Source organism: Pipra filicauda, unplaced genomic scaffold (assembly GCF_003945595.2).
Source record: "Pipra filicauda isolate LSUMZ 115617 unplaced genomic scaffold, ASM394559v2 scaffold232_size1229904_pilon, whole genome shotgun sequence".
Taxonomy (NCBI): Eukaryota; Metazoa; Chordata; class Aves; order Passeriformes; family Pipridae; genus Pipra; species Pipra filicauda.
This window is the reverse complement of record NW_024104346.1, coordinates 1,048,843-1,071,874: the sequence shown is the minus strand read 5'-3', so window position 1 is coordinate 1,071,874 and position 23,032 is coordinate 1,048,843. Positions and strand designations below refer to the sequence as shown.

At 57.6% G+C, this 23,032-nt stretch overlaps 3 protein-coding genes across 5 annotated transcripts; all 3 read left to right on the top strand.

Annotated features, from left to right (window-relative positions):
• Positions 1-444: 444 nt before the first annotated feature.
• On the top strand, positions 445-6,647 carry CSF3R (colony stimulating factor 3 receptor). 2 transcript variants are annotated; one of them, XM_039381594.1, is made up of 16 exons: positions 445-557; positions 1,324-1,419; positions 1,703-2,002; positions 2,086-2,209; positions 2,303-2,472; positions 3,172-3,326; positions 3,507-3,660; positions 3,756-3,838; positions 3,930-4,143; positions 4,305-4,493; positions 4,724-4,825; positions 5,105-5,251; positions 5,424-5,564; positions 5,684-5,774; positions 5,941-6,022; positions 6,142-6,647. In XM_039381594.1, exons 2-16 carry the CDS (start codon positions 1,350-1,352, stop codon positions 6,517-6,519), a joined length of 2,400 nt encoding a protein of 799 aa, XP_039237528.1. In that variant the 5' UTR covers positions 445-557; positions 1,324-1,349; the 3' UTR covers positions 6,520-6,647. The 2 variants fall into 2 exon arrangements, with proteins under 2 accessions (XP_039237528.1, XP_039237527.1); XM_039381593.1 differs by having other exon boundaries at positions 3,741-3,838.
• A 255-nt stretch (positions 6,648-6,902) lies between these two features.
• Positions 6,903-12,763, top strand: MRPS15 (mitochondrial ribosomal protein S15). The gene is made up of 8 exons (XM_027719336.2): positions 6,903-6,989; positions 7,752-7,814; positions 8,388-8,463; positions 8,796-8,844; positions 9,383-9,467; positions 10,326-10,384; positions 11,542-11,733; positions 12,487-12,763. Exons 1-8 carry the CDS (start codon positions 6,941-6,943, stop codon positions 12,718-12,720), a joined length of 807 nt encoding a protein of 268 aa, XP_027575137.1. The 5' UTR covers positions 6,903-6,940; the 3' UTR covers positions 12,721-12,763.
• Positions 12,764-13,196: 433 nt separating this feature from the next.
• Positions 13,197-22,937, top strand: OSCP1 (organic solute carrier partner 1). 2 transcript variants are annotated; one of them, XM_027719318.2, is made up of 11 exons: positions 13,197-13,336; positions 14,723-14,752; positions 17,787-17,941; positions 18,830-18,997; positions 19,394-19,474; positions 19,982-20,085; positions 20,408-20,536; positions 21,039-21,108; positions 21,566-21,705; positions 22,298-22,361; positions 22,641-22,937. In XM_027719318.2, exons 1-11 carry the CDS (start codon positions 13,225-13,227, stop codon positions 22,755-22,757), a joined length of 1,170 nt encoding a protein of 389 aa, XP_027575119.1. In that variant the 5' UTR covers positions 13,197-13,224; the 3' UTR covers positions 22,758-22,937. The 2 variants fall into 2 exon arrangements, with proteins under 2 accessions (XP_027575119.1, XP_027575120.1); XM_027719319.2 differs by lacking the exon at positions 14,723-14,752 and having other exon boundaries at positions 22,641-22,931.
• Positions 22,938-23,032: the final 95 nt, after the last annotated feature.

Genomic DNA, 23,032 nt, shown 5'->3' with positions numbered 1-23,032 from the left:
GCATCTTGTGGGTCCCCTCACTCTGGGGCAAGCTGGACCACATGCACATGGGCACAGACACGGGCTGGGGGCTGTGAGCTGCACCCAGGCAGCACCACATCACACTGGCAGCCACAGCTGGGTTTGCCTCCTGCTCCTTGAGGCCCACGTCCCCAGCCCATGTCCCCCCGCAGGACCTGTCCCCAAAGTCCACCACCGTGTCTCCCAGCCCAGCCTGGTGGCCCCAGGGCGGTAGCAGTGAGGAGCTGGTCCAGGTCCGGGCCGCTGGAGCGGGCAGGGTGGGGGCTGGCGCTGCTCGGGATGTCTGTGTGCCCTGGGCTTTCCTGCCTGCGGCAGCGAGGGGGTCGCAGCCTTCAGGGAAGTGTTTTGCAATCACCTTCTTCAGAGCGTCACAGCAATTAACGGCCCTGGTTTTGAGGAACTAACGGGGAAAGCAGCATGTTAGCAAACAGGCTGAGCACGGCCAGCCGCCGGCAGCCCGAGCCCGGCGCTCGGAGCGGGCGGTGAGCGGAGACCGGACACACCGGGCACGGAGGAGAAGCAGGGATGGGGGCGAGGTAGGGACGACTGCGTGGTGCTCAGGTCCCACTGAGCACCTTGTCTGTGGCTGCTCTGCCCTGTCCCCTGCCTGGGACAGCCGCACGTGCTGGGTGCTCAGGGGTGGCTGCTGTCCCATTTCCCACACTCGAGTCCCTCATCTCCCGCTGGACGTCGGCTGGGGCTGGGGGGAGGGAACTGCTGTGGGCACCCAGAGCTGGGCACAGCACGGGCAGCCCCTCCTGGGACACGGCGGGGACCCGGCCGGGTCAGAGGATGAGCCGGTGGCCGGGCAGGGACAGAGGCAGGGGCCGCTGGCAGGGCCATTCCCAGCCCCAGGCAGGGGGACAGCGGGGGGCGTGCGCAGGACCCGCAGCTCAGGCTGTGCTGCCGTCGGTCACTCGCTTCCCTCTCCAGCTGATCGCCCTCCGCCGCCCCAGCGCTCACCCGCCCTCAAACCGCAAATCTCTGCCCGGCAGCGGCTGGAGATAACGGAGATAAACTGAGCCCGTGCTGCGGCCGGGCAGGGGGTGCTGTGCCCGGGTGGGGAGCGGGGCCGGGGCGGGACCCCCGTCCCAGCGCCTCCGCTGCGCTGCCCACGCCGGCTCCTGCGGGGGCGGCCGAGCCGGGGGCGGAGGTGTCGGAAGGGCTGGGGAGAGGCTGGCGCTGACAGCTGAAGGACATTCTGCTCCGGGAAGCGCCGGGGACGATGGAGCCCGGCTCCTCCAGCCCGCCTCGCCCCCAGCCCTTGCCGACCCCCGGGACGAGCCGCTCTCTCCATTCCAGGTGATGCCAAAGCCGCGGAGGAGACCATGGCCAGGCGCCGTGCTGGGACACCCCCCCTACTCCAGCTCTCCCTGCTCCTGCTCCTCTGCCCGGGCGGTGAGTGGGGCCCGTCCTGTGCTGTCCCACAGCGTGTGCCCCCGCTGTCCACAGCACCCCGTGCCCATCCTGGCTGGCAGGAAGAGCAGTGGCACAGCGGGCGCAGGCAGGATGAGGCCTGGCATGTGCTGGCAGCTTGCCCAACGCCCGGCTCTTCCTCTCCAGGGCTGGGGGGGCTGTCTGAGGGAAGAGGCTCATCCCTCTGTCCTGCCTGGGCACCAAGAAGCTGAGCTGGCTTTGTCACAGCCGTGCCCAGGATGTGACACACTTTTCCTGCCTGCAGGGACTCTGGGCTGCGCCTTGGTGGCCGTGGGCTCACCCGTTGTGACCCTGGGCTCGGCCGTCACAGCAACCTGCACCATCCAGAGGGAACTCTGCCAGGGCTTGGAGCAGGGGAAGGTCCGGATCAGCTGGATGCTGGACAACAAGCCCGTGGCTGGGAGCCAGCACCAGGGTCCGGGGGGCACGGAGGTGTCCGAGCTCACCCTGCCCCAGTTCAACCGCACTCAGGCCAGGCTGTGGTGCTGCGTGGAGTGGAACGGGACCAAGCAGCGCGTGGGCATGACCGAGATCAGGGCGGGCTGTAAGTGCTGCTGCCACGTGTCACCCTCCTCCCCACCCGGGATGGGCACTTGCTCAGGCTCTTCCCCAACCGCTCTCCCCCAGACCCTCCTGCAAAGCCCCTCAACCTCAGCTGTGTCCTGAACCTCGGCGACTACGGGCTGACGTGCCAGTGGGAGCAGGGAGCCAACAGCCACCTCCCCACCAGCGTGGCACTGAAGTGTGCCGGGTAAGCCTCGGGGCCGCGGTCCCCCCGCCAAACCCCTGCCAAGCCCCGTCCTCTGCCGGAGGGACCCCGAGCCCACTCCTCTGGCTGCCGCAGGAGCAGAGCCCAGGCGGTGACGGGCTGCACCCCACGAGGCGGGCACAGCCACTGCACGGTGCCGCGCCCGCTGCTCCAGCTGTACCGGGAGATGGAGATCTGGGTGTCCGTCACCAACGCCCTGGGCACGGCCGAGTCAGAGCATCTCTGCATCGACCCCATGGACGTCGGTGAGTGACAGCACAGGGGCCAGGGAAGCTCGTCAGCGGTGACAGGGGTATTAAAGGGCCATTAAAGCAGGTCAGGTTTTAGGTCACGTTTTCCGGGCGGGTTCCGTGATGGATGTCCTGCCGGGATGAATCGGTGCCAGCGCCGCCTTACACGAGCAGCGCGTGCGGCGGGTTATGAGCTGCCGGTTGACCTGCTGCACTCCACAGCTCCTCCAGCAATTGATTACCCATTTATTCAGGAGGTCTATTAATAATGGATCCAGTGCCTATAAACTATTTATAAAAGGAGCCTTTCCAGATGGAGCAGCTTATCCTCCTTGCTCTGAGCCCAGGGAGGGACTGCCCAGGAACCAGCTGAGCCCTCCCATGGCTGTGCCACACTCACCTGTGGGCAGACCCAAATGTGGGGTCTTCCAGACACCAAGCCCCACGAAGTCTGTTTTCCCTTCATAGGCATTGATGCAGAGCAGTGCCAGTGCTGCATTCCTGAGCATTGCCCTATCTCAGGCAGGGACATGCACCAGCTCCTGTCCCCTGCCACAAGCTGTTTTCCTAAATGGTTTGGGGTGCTTTCTTGCCATTTCTTGCTGCAGAACCCCAGCTGCAGGTCCTGGCATTAACAAGAGACGCATGTGAGGCCATGGCCCCTGGCTCTGCCCACCATGGCATCTCTCTAGCTCTCTCCTGCTCTTCCTCCAGCCAAGCTGGACCCCCCAACCCTGAAGAACATCCAGTCCATCCCCTTCCAGACCGACTGCGTTGCCCTGGCCTGGGAGGTGGCGCGGGGCACGGAGCACATGGAGCTGCAGTGTGAGCTGCGCTACCGGGCACCCGAGGACCCTGCCTGGAGCCTGGTGAGTGCGGCCGGGGCGGTGGGACCGGGCAGGAGCCGGGACCCTCCCTGGGGTCCTGCAGTGGGAGCAGCAGGGTGCTCGTGTGGGAGGAAGACAACAAGGTGTCCCCTCACACCTACACCAGGGCCAGCTCCTGCTTGAGGCAGGAGCCAGCACAGCCCTCACTCTGGCTGCCACCAGGTCACTGGCATCGTGGGCCGGGCTGGCACCGCGCAGCGCTGCGGCTTCCTCTTCGGCACACGGTACCACTTCCAGCTGCGCTGCCGGCGCAGCTCAGCACTGGCCTTCTGGAGTGAGTGGAGCCCGGGCAGGAACTACACCACCCACGAGAAAGGTTGGTGCAGTCACCCAGGGGTCCCCTCTGCCCGGGCAGGCAGCACAGCGCTGGGGCACGGCCGCGCTGGCCCCTCTCAGCTCCTCCTTTTGCAGCCCCCTCAGGGAAGCTGGACGCGTGGTGGGGGGCTCGGCCGGCCGGGGCAGGGGGGCGGCTGGAGGTGCAGCTGCGCTGGAAGGTGAGCGGGGGCGGGCGGGCACTCGGGGGCTGCAGGGGCATCACCCCGGGGACCGACAGCCCCGCGGGGACCAACATCCCCCTGTGCCCAGGCCCCACGGCGGCACGAGGCCAATGGGCAAGTGCTGGGCTACCGTGTCACCCTGAGCCCCAGGAGGAGGGGCAGGGACCCCCCCACCGTCTGCAACACCACCCACACCGAGTGCAACTTCTCGGCGCCCACGGGGACCAGGAGGGTCTATCTCTCAGCCTACAATGCCGCCGGAGAGTCGGCAGCAACCGAGGTTGTCCTCCTGGAGAGGAAAGGTGAGGGCAGTGCCTGAAGCCTCTGTGTGCCCCCCGGGGGGCTCTGCTCCCCCAGACAGGCTGCCATGGGGTGCACAACCAGGGCGAGGAGCAGGGCTGACTCCAGGGAGTGATGCAGGATGCTCCCGGCTCCCATCATCCCGGCTGCTTGTCCCATGCAGGTGAGCCCCTGGCCGGGCTCTGGGCCGAGCCCGGGGACATCAGCAGCCTCAGGGTGCACTGGGAGGCACCGCCGGCCCCGGTGGCCGCCTATGTCCTGGAGTGGCAGCGGGTGACATCTGAGCCCGGGCACTGCAGCGCCTGCTGGCAGTTGGAGCGTGACGGGGCGGCCACCGCAGCCCTCATCCAGTGTAAGTGGGGGTCCCTGCCCTGCCGGGTGTCCCTGCCCCCCTGGTTGGCTGTCCCGGGGGGCTGACACCCATCCTGACCAAACCCTGCCCTGAGCCCTCTCCCCACCCTCCCTCCTTCCCCTGGCTCTGCTCCCAGGGCAGGGTGGGCTGGCTCTGTGGGGCGGGGGCGGCACAGCCGGGGGGTCTCGGCACAGTGCCCCGAGCGCCCGCCCCCCTGCCCTGCATTGCAGATGGCATCGAGCCTTTCCAGCGGTACAACATCTCCCTGTACCCCCTCTACAAGGACGCTGTTGGGATGCCCGTCCACACCGCAGCCTACTCCCAGCAGAGGGGTACGTGTGCCCCCCGGGGCTGCCCCAGCCCCCCCCCTGAGCCTCTGCCCTCCTGAAAGGAGGCACAAGTGCTCCCCCACACAGCCCCAGTTCAGGGGCCGTGCCCAAGAGCTCAGCCTGCGGGGCTGGGTTTGGCTCGTCTCTGGAGGTGTTCTCAGCTAACCCACGGTGTGGGCAGGGCCTGATGCCCACACCTCGGGAATGGGGGCCCCCCACACCAGTTCCCACCCAAGGCAGCGGCTCTGCTCAGTGCCTGGTGCCTTGTCCTGCTCCTTCCAGCACCGTCCTACGCCCCAAAGCTCCACCTGAGGAGCATCAGCAAGTCAGAGGCCGAGCTGTGCTGGGAGCCACTGCCAGTGGAGGTGCAGAACGGCTTCATCACCAACTACACCATCTTCTGGGCCAACAGCATGGCTGACATGGCCAGTGAGTCCTGACCGTGCCCTCTGTCCCGCCTCGACGTGCTGGGTGTGGGCATCAGCAGACCCTGTGCCCTCCTCAGACCCTGTGCCCTCCTCAGAGGGGTCGGGTCCTGCCAGCAGAGACCCAAGGGGCTGTGCAGGGGAGGGGATTCCACCACAGCTCTGTGTGTCCCCAGGTGCCACCGTGAATCCCTCTCTCAGCTCCTTTGTCATCCGGGGGCTGAGGCCCTCGACCCTGTACAAGGTGCACATCATGGCATCCACGGCTGCCGGCGGCACCAATGGCACCAGCCTGACCCTGGTGACCACAGTGCTTGGTGAGGGGGCAGCCACGGGGGGAGGGCACCCCCAGACCCCGGGTCCTGCCCCGGCCTCGTGGCCCAGTGCAGCTGACGGTGCCCACCGCAGTTCCCTGTGACCCTGTCCCACTTCCCAGATGACACTGAGATCCAGTTCCTGTTCCTGACCCTGGGGCTGGCCTTTCTCCTGCTCATACTGTTGCTCATCTGCTTCCAGAAGAACGAGAGGTGAGTACCAGGAGCCCTGTCTCGGGCTGGGCTGCCCCAGGAGCCCCTGGACAGGGTGGTCCTGGGAGTGGTGACATCCCCCCATGAGCTTGGCAGGAGCCAGCCCAGCCCCGAGCCCGCCCGTTCCAGCCCCCCTGGCTGAGCACCCTCATCCCCTGGTCCCCAGAGTGAAGGAGCAGCTCTGGCCCAGCGTCCCTGACCCCGCCAACAGCAGCCTGGGCAAGTGGGTGCCGGCAGTGCTGCCACAGGTGAGCCCGGGGTGGCCGCTCCCCCAGCCCTGCTCCCCACCAGGGCCGCAGTGAGGGGCACCGGGGGCAGGTGGCACCAGGGGCAGGTGGCACCGGCTGTGACCTCCCGCTGTCCCCAGGAGCCGCTCCTGGTCCCCGCCGCCAGGGAGCCCGGCCCGGCCGCCATCTCCACCGTCACCGTGCTGGAAGGGGCCCCGGGGAAGCCGCCGGGGAAGGAGCCCCCCGGGCCGCCCGCCGCCCTCTCGGCGCTGCCCCGGCCCTACGTGCGGCAGGACGGCCCCGGCGAGCCCGTGCAGTACGCGCGGGTGGGCGGCGCGGGGTACCGGGGGCAGCGGCTGCTCCCCGAGCCCGGACCCCGCTTCTACGAGAACCTGCGGGGCCGCGGGGACGGCGCCGGGGACTGGTGGGTCCCCGAGGAGACCCCCGCCAGCTTCCCGCTGCTGCAGGGGCTCCGCCTCGGCGGGGCCGAGGAGCTGCACGAGTGCCGGGCGGACTAGCGCGGGATGGAGCCGGGCAGCGGCACCGGGAATGCCACCGGGGACCGGGATGCGGGATCCACCGCTGCCCGGCTCCATCCCGCACTGTGTGTCCCCTCCTGTCACCCCTCCGCAATAAACAGGAACGTGCTGAGAACAACCCGGGCGCCTCTGCGGGATCGGGAACCGGATGGGGATGGGGATGGGGATGGGGATGGGAACAGGGACGGGGACAGGGAAGAGACCGGGACCAGACAGGGGCGGGGACAGGGCCGGGACAAGGGCTGGACCGGGAGGGGGTCGGGACGAGGACCGGGGTGGGGACTGGCACTTCCATCGACGCGCTCGGCGCTCGCTCTCTCGCCCCGCCCCGTCTCGGCGCTCGCCCGCCGCGCCTGGGCAAGATGGCGGCGCCCATGGCGGCGTGTCGCTGAGCGCGGCCATGCTGGCGCTGCTGGGCCGCGGCGGGGCCGCCGCGCTGGGCAGGGCCGGTGAGGGGCGCGGGGGGCGCGGCAGGGACGGGGGGTGGAAGGGGAAGCGGGGCCCGGCGGGGGAATTGGGGAGCGGGCGGCGGATGGGCCGCGGCGGGAGCTGAGGGTGCAGGGAAGGGGCGGTCCCGGGGCCGGAGGTGGCCTGGGGGCCACTCGGGGCCACACACCTGAGAGGGGACAGAGCCGGGTGACCTTGAGGGGCCCCGGGGCGCGGACAGGACCCCGGCGGCCTGAGCCCCCCGGGCCCCTCGGCCCCTGTGAGGCAGGTCAGGGACTGCCTGCAAACGGTGGAGGAACAGGGCAATAACCCGATTCCCGGGGCCTGGAACAGCAGCGGGAAGAGTTTGTTCCTGAAAGGTCCAAGAAGGACTCGGTCTAGGCGGATGATGAGTGCTCACACCGGGGTCACACACAGGTTGTCCCCAGGGGTGGCTGCCCTGAGCTCTGGCACTGGGGGGCCCAGAGCAGCCCCTCCACCTCGCTCGTGGCGTCACTGGAGTTAATTCCTCACTTTAAAGTCTCTCAGTAACCACATTTGTGCAGGGCAGCCCTCCCGCCCTGCAGCCTGTGCTGCTGCTCCGTGCCCAGCCGTGGGGCTCGGATGGGCACAGCTCTGTGAGAGCCCCGCTGAGCTGTCCTGCCTGCCCTGGCACTACAGCCCCGGTCACTGCTCAGAGAGAGCCTCAGTGCCCTGCCCCTGCACAGGCTGAGCAGTGTGTGACGTGCACACGAGTCTGGTAACTCTTTGTTTCTCCCCCCCAGCCTGCAGCCCTGCTCTCCAGGCAGCCAGGGGTTATGCCAGACCTGTGACAAGGAGGAGGAAAGGTAGGTCAGGACCCACAGGACCACAGGGCCAAGTGCTGTGCTGTTGGCGTGCTCAGAGTTGTACCCCCAGGGCACAGAAATCATTCCAGAAATAATTCCTTGCTCAGAAGTCACCCAGCAGCTCCTGAATGTGGGAAAATCAGTGATTGTCAGTAGTGGGAGCTCTGTGAGGGTGGGGAGGCCCTGGCACAGGTTGCCCAGAGAAGCTGTGGCTGCCCCATCCCTGGAAGTGTCCAAGGCCAGGTTGGACGGGGCTTGGAGCAACCTGGGACAGGGGAAGGTGTCCCTGCCCAGGGCAGGGGGTGGCACTGGATAATCTCTTAAGGTCCCTTCCAACCCAAACCATGCTGTGATCTCTGAGCTCAGTGGACTCTGTAAGTCCAGAGTGCTGAAGGGAAGAGGCTGAACTTGTTTTATTCACTCAATTCCTGCCAGCTTGGGTGGATCTGTTCAGTTCTCCTGTCTTGTTTGGAGCACAGTTTCCTCTGCAGCATTTTTCCTCTGATCCAGTTTGCCAGCTCAGAGCTCTGGCTCTGTCCTGCTCTTCCTCAAACGTTTGCCTCCTCTTTGTAGACATCCCCAGCCAGCTGGATGACCTCCCTCCCACCATGCTGAAGAAGGATTATGCCAATCTCCCGGTAATGAACAGGTATGACACAGGGAGAGGGAATGGCTGTTCTCTCCAGAGCTTTGTGTCTTACACAGAACCACATGTGGATGCAGTCACCTGCTCAGGAATTAACTAATTAACGCTCTGTGGGCACAAAAATCGCAAAGTCAGTTTGAAAGTCAAATTACAGACACAGTCAGTGGTTAGGGCTGTGGGAGGTCTTTGTTTACTCCCTGTGAGAGTAGTACTCTACTCCATTGTAGAGTAAATTAAAGTTGAGGAAAGTGAGTATGTTCTGAAAACCTGAGCTCATTTCTTTTGTTATATAGACTGGATTGTAGCTTATAAACTGATCTGCTGTCTCCTTGCAGCGTGGATGATGTAGTGAGAAGGCTGTTGTCCCTGGAAATGGCAAGTCAGGTCAGTGTCATTCTGCTTGGGGGAAAAAAATAGATTTAGCGAGCACATTTGTGTGAGACCTGTCTGTGTTGTTAAATACCTTTCAGTTACTGTATTTTTAAGTGACTGCAAATCTGGGGTGATTAAATACATGAGACTGATAATTCTTGTGCGCTTCTAGAATTTACCCCACAGTCTTCTTTGGGATAATAATTGCACATTAAAATGAGAGAAGAAAGTATTCAGCAGTCCTGGGGTGATGAGCTGTGTTCTGTTGCTGCCTGTGGTTGGCCTTCTATGTTCTAGAAACCGGTGCACTGGACAGCAGATGTTCTTTGAGCTATTTTTACTTTTGTATGCCCAGAAAACAAACAGATAATAAAGTGGCACAGAGATCTCGCCGCTCCTTGCTGGTTGTCACTTCAGCTTAAAAGGGTGTAAAACCACTGAGTAAAGCTCTTAAATGCAAAGCCTTTACCTGTGTGTTTGTGGAGGGAGCTGGTGTCTCTGACCTTTAGTGTTCCTGAGAGAGTGACAAGCTCTTTCCTGTGACCCACAGAAGGAGAAGATGAAAATCAAGACGCAGCAGCTGGTGGAGAAGGTCAGGAGGTCTCCCAGCGACAACGGCTCCTTTGAGGTGCAAGGCAAGTTTAACAGGGAAGGATATTGTTGGCAGATGAAACATCTCTGCCTTTATTCAGCTGTTGCCACCCCAACACTTCCAGTTGGCTGTATAATTTAGGAGAATCTCCTCCAGGAGAGCACTCAAGAGGCAGGATGCCCCGGGGGGCTGCTCCGGGTGTGGGAGCATTGCAGAGGCAGTGGATGCTCACTGGCAGAGGCTGCTGGGGTGCTTCCAAATTCCTGCTCCACTCCAAAGGCAGTGTGTGCATTATTCTGCTTGGAGTGCCCCTGTGACATGAAACATTGAGCTGCATCTGTTACCAGAATGAACCAGATTTAGCCATGGAACTCAAATTTCCCTTTGCATTGGAGAGCTGTGGCTGAAGCACAGTGTGGGGACAGTGTGGGGACAGCACAGGGACAAAGGCCACGCTGCACTGACCAAGATGCACTTCCTCATCATCAGTAAAGCCCTTCAGTCCCTCAGGGTGCCACCAGCAGCTCCCTCCAGAGCCCGAAATCCCAAAGAGCTGGCCTGGTGCTCTTGTTAAAAAAACACCTTTATTGCTTTCTGTTCCTCCAGAGCTTGAGCCACATGAGGTGAAATGAATGTAAAATCACTGGGAATTGAGTGCAAGAGGAATTTCACAGATAAAATTTTTATGATCTGTTGTTAAAATTTTCCCTTCTAACTGAGCAGCCTCTTAACAGTTACAGCTCTGCAGGTTGTGTGCTGTGGTTTGGTGGGCAGTGTCTGCCATGGTGCTGTGGGTCCCCCAGGAGCAGCAGTGCTCAGCTGGCAGCTTCAGGGAAGGCAGAGGATCCTGGATCACCTGGGAAGGCTGCTGCTCTCACACAGCTCACTCTGTTCTTCACAGTTGCAATTCTGACTGCCAGGATCCGCATGTTCGAGGAGCACCTCCAGAGGCACCCCAAGGTAACTCGGGGATCTGAGCCCACACCCAGCAGCTGCTCGGGTGGCTTTCTTGGTTTAGAACAAAAGGGCTTTAATTTCGGGGATTGTGGCTTTCCTAAGGAGGTTTATGAAATAGTTCCAGCTGTTCCCTGGTGCCAGTGTGGGGAGCTGGCGTGGAGGGTGTTCAGGTTTGTTGCTGCTGGAGGAAATGGCTGAGCAGAGTCCTTTGGGCAGAGTTGAGCTCCACTTCTCCTCCCTGCAGATGTGGCTTCACTGCTTAGTTTTCACTAATTAATGTGTCACTGCAGCAGCTGCAGTGAAAGACAAAGCAAAGTCTGTCCTGATGCTGCTCATGGAAACGTTTGGTGGGCAGGGCTGTGTGAATGTCCCAACAGCCACTTCCCTGCCTGCAGCTACCTGGGTTCGGGCCCAAATCTGAAACATCACAACTGAGTTTATCAATAAAAGTTACTAAAGGTTCTTTAGGCAGGGCAAAAGGTGGGAAGTGGATTAACAAGTGTGTAATTGTTTGTTAATCGTGAAAACTGGAAGGGTAAAACAGAACAGAATTCAGATTTTATTACAAGCCAGAAGCCGTACCAAGTGTTCCAGCAAAGAGCCCTTTTAGACTTCCTCTGCTGGAGCCTGTGCTTTACACAAATCACTCCTATAGGACAGGGAAATGTCTCCCATGAGGGATTGCCCTGAGTGGTGTGGCTCAGCTGCACACATTCCCTTCCAGAGAACAACCAGACAGTCAGACAGAGCCAAGTCATGGGTTATTTTCCCATTTGATTTCTGGCCAAACGAAGGTAAATGCCTCTGTTATTCTGGAGCAGTACACTTCAGGGGCAGCAGGTTTTAGCCAGCAGACCTTCCCTGCAGCTTGTGCCACCACCTAAAACTGCACATAAGCTGAAAACAGAGTTCAGGGTCAGGGAGGAAGGGGAAGGTGCAGCCACAGAACGGAGAAAGCAATTCCAGTGCAAAGTAAATGAAATCTTCCTGGATCTCCCTGTGCTGACCCGACACACTCGCAGCGCCTCAGACAAGCTGTTCTGAGGCCCTGTCCTTTACCTGGTCCTTCCCTTTCAGCCCCATCCCAGTCTGCTCTCAGTGATTTCTGGGGGTGGCAGGGCAGTGTCCCTGCAGGCCAGTGAGCCCCGGGTGCTTTGCAGGACAAGAACAACAAGCGGCGGATGCTGATGGACGTGGACAAGCGGAGGAAGCTGCTGGGGTACCTGCGGCGGGTGCGCTACGACACCTTCGAGAACACCTGCAAGCAGCTGGACATCCAGTACAGCCTCCCCCCGCCCTACACACGGCGCGTCACCAAGCGCTGGCTGGTGAAGAAGGCCTTCTGCATCAAGGTATGGAGCAGGGGAGCTGGGCTGGGAAAACACCGCTGCAGAGGAGGGCACAGTTAGGACAGAAAGGGCTGATCTGACTGCCGAGTCCTAATCCAGGCTGTGGGTTTGATAATGACTGTAGGGAACTGCCTAAGCTCAGCCAAGAGCTCCACGAGGGACGGTTGTGCCATGGGCAGTGACACATGTGCTGTGTTCAGGCGCTTCGGGTTGTGCTACTTGTTTGCTCAGAAGTGTATTTTTCAAACCAGCTGTTTTTTCCTCAAAGCCTGGTATGGGAATCGGTACATGAGATAATTTTATGGCAGTTTGGAATCGGAATGTGGGTGCACCCATTTTCTGCTCTGAATACATGGGTGTAACTACTGCGTGCAGTAGATCTTGGTATAACTGAGCAGAACCAAAAGCTGGCTGTGCCTCGGGTCTGTAAACGCTCAAGTGGAATCAATGACACTGGATCCAAAGGACTGGAGCTAGCTGGATGTGGCACTCCGTGCTCTGGTCTGGTTCACAAGGTGGGGATTGGTCACAGGTCGGACTCGGTGATCTCAGAGGTCTTTTCCTACCTCTGTAACTCTCTGTTAGTGGAATAAGCCCAGATGATTCCCTGGAGCAGGGCTGGCCGGAGCCCTGAGGAGACGCAGAGGGAGGAGATGATCTGGCCTGTGGTGGAGCAGCTCTGCCCACAGCAGCCTGCACGGGGAGCAGCTCTGCAGGCAGCTCCACCAAGCCCTGTCTCACCTTTTGTTCCTACAGGTGTACCAGGAGGCGCAGAAGCTGAAAGCAGCGGAGAGGCTGAAGCAGAGAGAGCAGCAGGCGAGAGCGAGGGCGGCCCGGGGGCAGCAGGGGCAGGAGAAGCTGGCACAGGAGAAGCAGGGACAGGAAAAGCTGGCACAGGAGAAGCAGGGGCAGGAGAAGCAAACACAGGAGGGGCAGGGGCAGGAGAAGTTGGCACAGGAGAAGCCAGCACAGGAGGGAACTCCCGTGTAGCATCACAGCCAGCCTGACAATAAACACGTGCCCAAAGACCCGAGGCCTCTGTGCTCATGTGGTGTCCACGCCGAGCTGAGCGCCTGGGGAGGGCAGCGAGTGCTTCCAGTGGTTTGGACGTTGAATTTCAGGCTGGTGCGGTGTCCTGGAAGGGGAGGGTGGGGAGGGCCTGGCAGGGGTTGCCCAGAGAAGCTGTGGCTGCCCCACGCCTGGAAGCGTCCCAGGCCAGGCTGGAGCCCCCTGGGCTGTGGGAGGTGCCCGTGTCCGTGTCCGTGCCCGTGTCCGTGCCCGTGCCGGGGGTGGCACTGGGGGTTCCGCGTCCCCTCAGGCCGGGATGTCCCCCGGCCCCGCCCGGCGCGCACGCGCGTCCCGCGCGCCAAGACGGGCCCGCGCCATTGGGCGGCGGTTGCCGGGCAGCGGGGCCGGGCGGGGAGCGGGGCCGGGCCGCGGGCGGGGAGCGGGGCCGGGGTGGTCCCGGGGTGGTCCCGGGGTGGCAGCGGGGCCATGTCGGCGCGGACGCTGCCGCTGCTGTTCCTCAACCTGGGCGGCGAGATGCTCTACATCCTGGACCAGCGGCTGCGCGCCCAGAGCATCCCGGGGGAGAAGGCGCGCAAAGGTGAGCGCCGGGCGGGCACCGCTCCCCCCGGGGCCGCTCCGGTGCCCCCGGGCAGGGCTCTGCCCCCGCTGCCGGTCCCGGGATGCGCCCCGGGACACACGGACACGCTGTGCCGTCGGTGCCGCTCCGGGGCAGGGGCCCCATGGCGGTAATTAATTGGCACGGTGATTATCGCGGTAATTACCGCGGTAACGAGCCCTCCGTGCTGTCCCGCAGCCGAGGGGCTCCGGGAGGTTTCTGCGGGGACAGCCCGGAGGTGCCGCCGGGGCTGCTTTGGGAGATTCTCGCGGACAAGGAGGGATTGGAGCCCCGTCGGTGTTTCTGGGCTTGGTTTGGGGGTTAAAGCTCCGGAAACGTGCTTTTGGGCTCAAAATAACTCAGGGTTTGGTGATGCCAGCGCAGGTCCGGAACTGTCTGGGGCAGATCAGGTCACTTTGCAATGGGAAGGAGTTTCCAGGAATAAATTTCTAATGCCTGTGCAGAAGCAGGATATGAAATTTTGTTGAATTCAAATAACGCGAGCCCGGCTCCTGAAACCCTTGTCTGATTTTTATACAATCTCTCAAGCAGCATTTGGCCAAAATCCTTGTGCAGTCCTGTGCCTTCATATGTGGCACCAAACTCCAGCTCACAGCCCAGCACCTCCTTGTTTTCCACTTTAAATTACTGCAGCTTTGCTTTACAAGTCCTTGCAGCTCCCTGTCGTGGGATGGGGAATGTGCCTGGGGAAGCTTTGGGATGCTTTAATAAAAAATCAACTGGGTTTGAGCCCGGTATTGAAGAGGTTGTTATGTTTATCCCTTCTGCCTGTCCTGTATGAAGTGCCAAAGAGTTCACTGTTTAATTATCATATTATTGTGAGGGGGCAATTTGTAATTATTTATTTATGGTGTGTCCTGAGAGGATGATCTGACAAAAGTTTACTGCTGTTCATACAGGGCTGAGTTTGGAGTTCAAACTAAATTACATCTTGGTGGAGTATCTCAGCAGAACTGGGTCTGTTCTAGTTTATCCACACGTGGATATTTATCTTCCCAAAAACTGGGTGTTAATTTCACTGAGATGTGGTTCATCCACACCAAAGTGTTTGTTAGTGCTTAAAGCTGTTCACTCAAATGTTGTTCACTTAAAAATGCAACCAAAAACTTCCCAAGCTCTGTGCAAAGGGTAAAATTTGATGTGCTTTGAAGCAGCAGGATTTTATCCAAGGGGAGGGCAGGATTCTCCAGTGCCACATGCTGATGAGAAGAGACAAAAATCCATTAGTTAGCTTTTCTTTTTCTTTTTTTTTTCCTCTTTTTTTTTTTTTAGTTTATTTCTTTTCTTCTCCTTGCAACTCTTGTTCTCACGTCTCGAATGCTGTTTTGTTTTATATGCTTCGTGTAGATGAATGGACAGATGTGGACAGGAAACGAGGTACAGTAACTGCTGGCTGCATGCACCAGTCCAACCCCACGGGCTCACCTGGGGCTCGTCCTGCCTGACCCCCGGGGCTGCTCCTGCAGCCTTCAGGCAGGGTCACAGATCCACAGGAACGCTCACCTGGGCCTCAGAATGCACCTTGAGGGAAAACAGGCAACGTCTCAAAATCACACGGCCTCAAAAATCAGTTGTTGGTTTAACAGAGACTATAAATGGATCAAAACTTATTATCTGAATGGTCTTTCCTGTCAAAATAGTCTGTGTTTCCCTGGCATTGTTTTGATGCAAGCATGCAATGTGTGAGCAGTGTGGGGGTTGTTTGTCTGCTGAAATGCAGGAATATTGGGCAAGCTCCATTTTCCCGAGGCCTTGTCTAACTCACTGCTCAGGGTTTGGACAGGTGAACTCCAGGGAAGGTTGAAGGCATTCCCATCTTTCTCCTTCCCAGCCCGTGCTGGTGCTCCCAAAGGGTGATCCCAGAGGAGCAGGTGCCCCTCAGCTGAGCTCCTCCTGCCTGGGATGAGCCCGAGGGTGTTGCAGGGGAGCAGCTGAGGTGTGAACAGGTTTCCCTCTGGAATCTGCCTGGAACAGGAGCCTCCAGCAAGGGCTGTGCTGAAGAGCTGGGTGAGGAAATGAACCTCTTGAATCTCAGGTTTTTGCTAAGTGAGCACGAGCAGAACTCCCAGGGGCTTTCTGAGCAGCCCTTTCTTACCAGAGATCAGGGTTATGGTTCATGTTTTTCAAAATAAGCACCTGTGGCAGGGTTTGATGTTTACTGCAGGTAAACACTGATATCCTGGGGTTTGCCCCAGCTTATTTTTGCTACCATTGCATCCTGTTTCCAAGAACACCCCTTTCCAGCCTTTAATATCTCAGAAGTCTCATGACATGCTCCATATTATCCCATCCAAAGCAACGAGGGGTTGCCTGGTTGGCTGTACTGGTTTCCCTCCTCCCACCCCAGTGGATGCCCCCCCCCTCTGCTCAGTTGCTTTTTGCTGTGTTGCTTGTGCCATGTCCTGGGCCAGCCCTGCAGTGTCCCCTGCCATGGCCACACTGGTGTGTGCAGCTCCCCAGGGCCTCCCTGGGATCTTTGCTGTGTCATTAGTGACCAGGTGACAGATTTATTATCAAACTCTGTGAGATTTGCCCTTTACCGTGATTTTTTTATGTCTTTCTCGGTTCTTTTTATAGCCCACACAAGGGGTTTTAATTCTAGAAGATAATTTATGTCAGACTGGGTGTGTGGTTCACACAGAGCTTCAGCTCCGTTGATAAATCACCATAGTGGGAGGTGTCTGTCTCCTGGTGGTGTTCTGGGTTATTTGTGACTCTGCAAAGACAGGAGAAGCCTTTGTGTGGGCAGCACACACAAGCAGCTTAAAAATACTTTCCTTGGTAGCTGTGTAAGGCTAAAGTTCTTATTTGTTTTCGTAATTGATTCCTTTCAAAATGAAATAGATACTAATAATATTTGATTTTCTCCCTGAAATACCAAGGATTTCTGCCTCAGATTGCAAGTAGGGATTGTTTTATGGACAGTTTATTTGAAAGGAAGGGAGGAAGAAGGGATTTTTTTCCTCTTTGTGCTTAGGTGTATTTATAATCCACTGCTCAGGTACTTTGGGTACTTAAACCCAAAGTCAGCTGCTGGGCTGTGTGTGACCAGTGCAGGAGGAGCCTGTGACCAGCAGGTTTAGGGAGGGCAGAGAATCTCCTCTGGAGGCCCCTGCCCTCACAACTGCCCCTGCCCAGGCTCCCAGCATCCCCAGCAATGTTCCCAGGGAGTTAATCCTGTCGGAGGAGGTGGAGTGACAGGGACATGACCTTTCTTGTGGCTGTTGGTGTAGGGCAGGTGTGAAAAGCCAGTGTCTGACCCCCCAGGGAATCATTAGGGCAGCAGTTCAAAGCACTGATCACCACCACTGTCTCTGTGTTCACTTTTTTTCTTTTTCCTTTTCTTTTTATTACTTGTTCTGAGATTTTTCTAATCCCCAAGGATTGTCTGGCATTGTGGGCTTCAGTAACAGTCACCTGCTTAGGAAAATCCATGCTTGTCCAGTAATCTGTGTGGCCTGGCATTTTCATTTACCATTCTTTTGGCAGAGAAATAAATGTTTATTGGTGATAACTCTGCAGAGTCTGTCAGGGAGATAATAAAATGTCCAATCCAGCACAGAAGCTCAGATGCTGCATCTGCTTGAACCAGTGCAGAATGTTTTCCATTTTCTGTGCATTAAAAGCTCGATATCCAGAGCACAGCCCTCACACTCAGCACTCCTGAGCTCTACAAACTCTTCAGTAAGTCACAAAACAGTTCCAGGTCCAAATTTACACATAAAACATGAACCACACATAAGGAGGTTTGGAGTTCTGCCTTTGAGCCACTCAGTGCCTGCAGGTGTTGCAGCTGTGAGAGCCCTGAATGGGCTGACATAGATCCCAGGGATATAAATGCTTCCTTAAATACCTGCCAGTTTTAATCTGTTTGGAATAAAGGCTACAGAGAGCCCTGAGTCATCCAGGAGCTTCTGTTGAGAGAGAAAAGATAGACTGGCAGTGTCAGAGGGGAACAGGCACAGCTGCAGTCTGCAGAGCTCAAGAGTGATGCAGAATAGTTTCCTTAGGAGGCAGAACTGGAGCTTTTCTAGATAATAACGTGTCAGAGCAGCCTATAAACAACATTATTTACAAGTGAAAAGTACCAACCAGAGCTGTAAAACCAGGGCAGCAAAGCCAGCCTTGTTCCCACTGGGAACCAGGCAGTGCTGCCTTCAGCCCAGGGGGTTTGTGCCCCGGGGAATGGCAGCGGGCTCAGCCCAGGCAGGGCTCAGCCCAGGCAGGGCTCAGCCCAGGCAGGGCTCAGCCCAGGCAGGGCCCAGGGAGTGTGGGATTGGGAGGTGCTGTCCCCTCTCCTGTGCCCTGCCCCTGCTCTCCCAGCTGAGCTCCCGGGGGAGCCCCGGTGTCCGTGGGGGATGGACCCCAGGGACGGTGGGAAGCAAACAACGGAGCCTCCTTGTCTTTGCAGTGATGAACGACATCATCAGCACCATGTTCAACAGGAAGTTCATGGAGGAGCTGTTCAAGCCCCAGGAGCTGTACTCCAAGAAGGCCCTGAGGACGGTGTACGACCGGCTGGCCCACGCCTCCATCATGAGGCTGAACCAGGCCAGCATGGACAAGGTAACACCCCCCTCCTGGCTGGGCTTCCCTGCTGCCCCCCACCAGCTTCTGTGCTGAGAACCATCCCTGGCTTTACCATTTCAGAACAGCCCTCTTTCCATTTGCTTCCTTTGTGAAAATGGTCCTCGGCCAAAGGAGCTGTTGGGAAATCCATGGTGGTACCACCTACCTTACAACTGAGTGTTTGTGAGCTCAGTGTTTGATTTTAAGAAGTTTAAAGTTTAAGTTTATTGTTTAAGTTTATTGGATTGTTTAAGTTTATTGGATGTTTTCATATAATTGAAAATGTACACCTCTGAGGGTGTGTGTCAGTGTCTGTGTTCATGTACTGACACTCACTGGCAGCTGCAGGTGTCGGAGTTACTGCCTGCAAACAGTAAATCCACAGCCAATTTGGGGAAAAATGGTGAGAGCAGGATTGTCAGAGAGCCCTCCACCTGGGTGTCAGGGCTGCTGAAATTCATAGAATCACTGAGGTTGGAAAAGCCCTCCCAGCCCATGGATCCCCCCTGTGATCCATCCCCACCTTGTCCCCAGCCCAGAGCACTGAGTGCCACGGCCAGGCCTTCCTGGGACACCTGCAGGGCTGGGCACTCCAAACCTCCCTGGGCAGCCCCTGCCAAGGCCTGACCACCCTTTCCAGGCAGAAATTCCTCCTGGTGTCCAACCTGACCCTCCCCTGGCACAGCCTGAGGCCGTTCCCTCTCCTCCTGTCCCTTGTTCCCTGGGAGCAGAGCCCGACCCCCCCCGGCTCCCCCCTCCTGTCAGGGGGTTGCAGAGCCAGAAGGTCCCCCCTGAGCCTCCTTTTCTCCAGGCTGAGCCCCCCCGGCTCCCTCAGCTGCTCCTGCTGCTCCAGCCCCTTCCCAGCCCCGTTCCCTTCTCTTGCAGCTCTATGACCTGATGACCATGGCCTTCAAATACCAAGTGCTGCTGTGCCCTCGGCCCAGGGACATCCTGCTGGTCACGTTCAACCACCTGGATGCCATCAAGGATTTCATCTACGAGTCCCCTGCCATTCTGAACCAGGTGGATGAGACCTTCCGGCAGCTGATCGAAGTAAGAACCCTCAGAAAAAGGGTGGGACACACTGTGGTTTGGTTTCATGGTTTTTTACTTCTTTCAGGTTAATCTTAGAGACTAAATACTGCATTGTACATGTCTGTGAGTCAAGTGGTATTTTTCTGCTGGCCCAGTTTAAATCAATATATTGCTTATTCAGCCTGATTTAAGTCTCCACTGGCTTCAGCAGAAATATAATCAGACTTTTAGTCACGGACATAATTACTGATAATGATGAGCAGCACCCTCACAGCATCTCTGCTTCCCCTGCAAGTGGATCAGAATATACTGTATATTCTGTGTATCAGAATATTCTGAGGCACTTGTTTCCCCCTTTCCCTGGGTGGGACATGAACACCTGCAAAGCCTTGTGTGGTGGTTTTCCTTTTCCAGACGTACAGCTGTCTCCCTGATGGTGAATTCCAGCTCATCAGGCAAACGCTCCTCATTTTCTTTCAGGACATGCACATCAGGGTAAGAGCCTGATGGCAGGGAGAATGACAGGGAGTTGGGGCTGGAATACAGAGGGATTTGGTTACAAACATTGCAGTTTTGGGTTTGTTACTTGTGCTTTTCAGTCATCCTGATGTGCTTGTAATCGCACTCAAATTTCACACATGGATCTACTACAATAATACTGAATAATTCTAATATGTTATGAAAAAAGGAATCTCTGCCAGTATGATTTGCTAGATGATAAATCTGCTTTTCCTTTTAGAAACTTGATATGAAACTCAGAGCCTGAGCTTGAAGCCTCAATATTCTCTAAATAAACTGATCACACTCAAGTGCATGAACAGGACATACTTTTTAATACAGTTTTTTTAATCTTAGATCAGTTCTCACCCTCTGAAACACAATCCCACACTGCTGGCTCGGTATCACAGTCTCTGCACACACATGCAGACCTCCCCCAGCCTGGGCAGGGAGGCTCAAGGGTCAGAGGGCTGGTTTTGCCCGGGGTGTGATGTCCCTTTGCAGGTCTCCATCTTCCTGAAGGACAAAGTGCAGAACTCCAACGGGCGCTTCGTGCTGCCCATCTCGGGGCCTGTCCCCTGGGGCACAGAGGTGCCAGGGCTCATCAGGTGAGTCGGTGCCTGCCTGGGGCTGCTCGGGGTCCCAGAGGCCTCAGGAGCCCCCTCCCAGTGCTGTTCCTGGCACAGGGAGAGCTGAACTCCAGTAAATACTATTTAAAGGGCATGACCTGGGGCTAAGTCACCCAGCAATGAAATGCTGAGCTGCTTCTGGAATTCTCTATCCCAGTAAATGGGCTATTAGTAATTTATCCTGTAAAAGGCAGATTTTACAGAATAGGGTTTTATTCCCCTTGTGTGGGAAGCAGAGGAAGTAGGTACTGCAAATCAGGAATAAAACTACTAAATGTTTCAATAATGCCTTGGTTTCAAGGATTTTCAATCACAAAGGAGTGGAAGTTAAAAGGACTGAGTTCACCACTGCTGGGAATTACGTTACTCCCCAAAGGGAAGGATCTTTTGAGCTTTATGGAGACAGAGTCCTCAAACTTGGAACAAATATGTAAGTCATTCTTGTCCTGTGTAGGAACCTGAACCGAATGTTGATGGATATGGATTGTTCAGAAGCTGTGTGGTTTTGCCTCTTTTGCCATTATGAGCCTGACTTGGTTACAAGGTGCTGCCCTGCACCAGGATACAAGTGGGCAGTGTGTATAAAGAGCTGTGGGAAAGAGCAAAACTTGATTTTATGAGTCCAATAGTAAAGAGTGCTCTCACCTGGTGCTGCATGTTACGTGAAATGTGATTTAATTTAACCACGTTCAGGAAATCCATGGAATTCTCCATGTTTGTGTTCCATCCAAAGGGAGATCACTGTTCCCTCTTACAGCTTTGTCCCTCTCACACCTCAGTGCCTCAATACTCCACCAGGCTGAGCTGTAACCTCTCATTGCAGCTTTTCACAGGCTTCAGGAAAATGTCCTAAAGCCCTGGATCCTGTGCTGCTCCCTCCAGTTCCCGTCCCTCACCCCAGTAACTTCTTCCCTGTGTGCTTTTCCCTCCAGGTACAGTGTGAGTCGGCCAGTGGAGACACACGTGGCGGGATCATCCAAAAACTTGGCATCCCGTGCAAAGGTCAGTGTTGTCATGGTCCTGTCACTGGTTGAACTGGCCAACTTCTTGGTCTCCAGGTATGGGGTAACTTCAAGGAAGCTCTTCAGTTGTTCTCAGAGCCTCATCCAGTCCTTCCCACTCCCTTTGGAGCCAGGGGAAGGGCAAATTTTCCCAAAGAATCCACAGGCTTATGCGAGGATGTGCTTGCTTCTCTTTTAATCTCCTCAGAAAACAAAGCTGGATTTACAGATTTCTCAGCTGTTCAGTTTAGCTGGAAAATTACCTTGTCCTGGGACTGTAAATTCCAGCAGCCATTTCCAGTATAAATCTGGTGGTTCCTGGTTATCTGCACAGCCTGTCCCAGGAACAACACACAAGTGTGTTTGTATCGCTCTGAAGGACGTTTATGGAATATCAGAAAACAAAACTCCTCGCAGGCCCCGTCTCCCTGGTAACTGCCCATTGCTGTTTCCTGCAGGAGAACACAGTGCCCAACCCTCTGGCCAAGGAGGAGCTGAACTTCCTGGCCCGGCTGCTGGGGGGTCTGGACATCCAGAAACCTGCTGGTGGCGAGACGGGATTTCGGCTGAATTTGTTCACCACCGACGAGGAGGAAGAGTATGTTCTTGGGCTGGGCTCTGGGTGCCACGTGGGGAGCCCTGGAGACCAAAGCTGGCCCTCCACAGCTTCAGGGACAGACCAGCAGGGTTTAGCCCTTTGTTGTTGTGCTCCAGGTGCCTCCTGTGCCTTGCTGGCAGTGCCACTGGCCGGGAGCTGTGCTTGGTCCTGTCTGCAGGGACAGAGGCATCTCGCCAGCCCTTCGAGCAGGATGTTCTTACCTGCTTTGAATCTCAACTACAGAGATATTCCCTCTCTTCTGCACTTAACAGAAAAATGTAGGACAGGGAAAAGCCTCCAAATTGGGGTCAATACGTTAATTTGACAAGTAGGATGAGGGTCATTGTCCAAACTTCATAGAATCCCAGGATAGTTTGGGCTGGGAGGGACCTTGAGGATCCTTTATTTCCACTCCTGCCATGGGCAGGGACACCTTCCACTGGACCAGGTGGCTGCAAGCCCTGTCCAATCAGGCCCTGTAGGCTTCCTCTGGGCATCCTGTGGGCCTACAGGAGCCTCATGAAACCTGATTTTTATCACTGCCTTGTACGTCTTCATGGGATTAACCCCCCTTTTCATGTTTTCCATCCAGACACGCTGCACAGACCCGACCAGAGGACTTGTCCTACAAGGTCATCAACATTGAAGCCACACAGGTACGTTTTGTGTTTCTCACCTCTGGTTCTCACCACTCCTTCCTTGCCAAGAGCTGAATTTCACCCAGAATAGTGACTTAAAAATACGTTTTTTCCCATTTCACTTGAGTAACGTTAAGTAAGGTACACTGAGTAACTAATGGCCGATTTTCTGCCAGGCCGGTGGAACTGGTGATTATTTACTAAGAGAACTGGAATCGTGTCAAACATCAGGGCAGGCTGGGTGGCCAGGGGGCCGTCCCGGTCCCGGCGGGGCTGAGCGCGGTGTGTCTCCCGCAGGAGCCGGGCCGGCGGGCGGAGCTGTCCCGCATCCTGGGCGAGCTGGAGGTGGCGGAGCCGCGCCCGGGCAGCGCCGAGAAGGGCGAGGACCTGCTGGCACTGATGGACGGGCTGTGACCGGGACACACGGGGACAGCTCCGGGACACACCGGGACACACGGGGACAGCTCCGGGAGCACCGGGCGGGGCGGGGCGATGTTGGCCCCGCCCCTTCCTGGCGCGGGGCGGGGCCGCGCGTGCGCAGGGGGGCGGGGCGTCGCGAGCGAGCGCGCGGGAAGGGGCGCGTGAGTGCGCGGGGGGGACGCGGGACCCCCCCGGTGTAACGGGATGGGGGGGGCACGGAGAGAATGGGGGTGACCGGGGAGGAGTGTGCGTGTGTGAGAGTGGGGGGG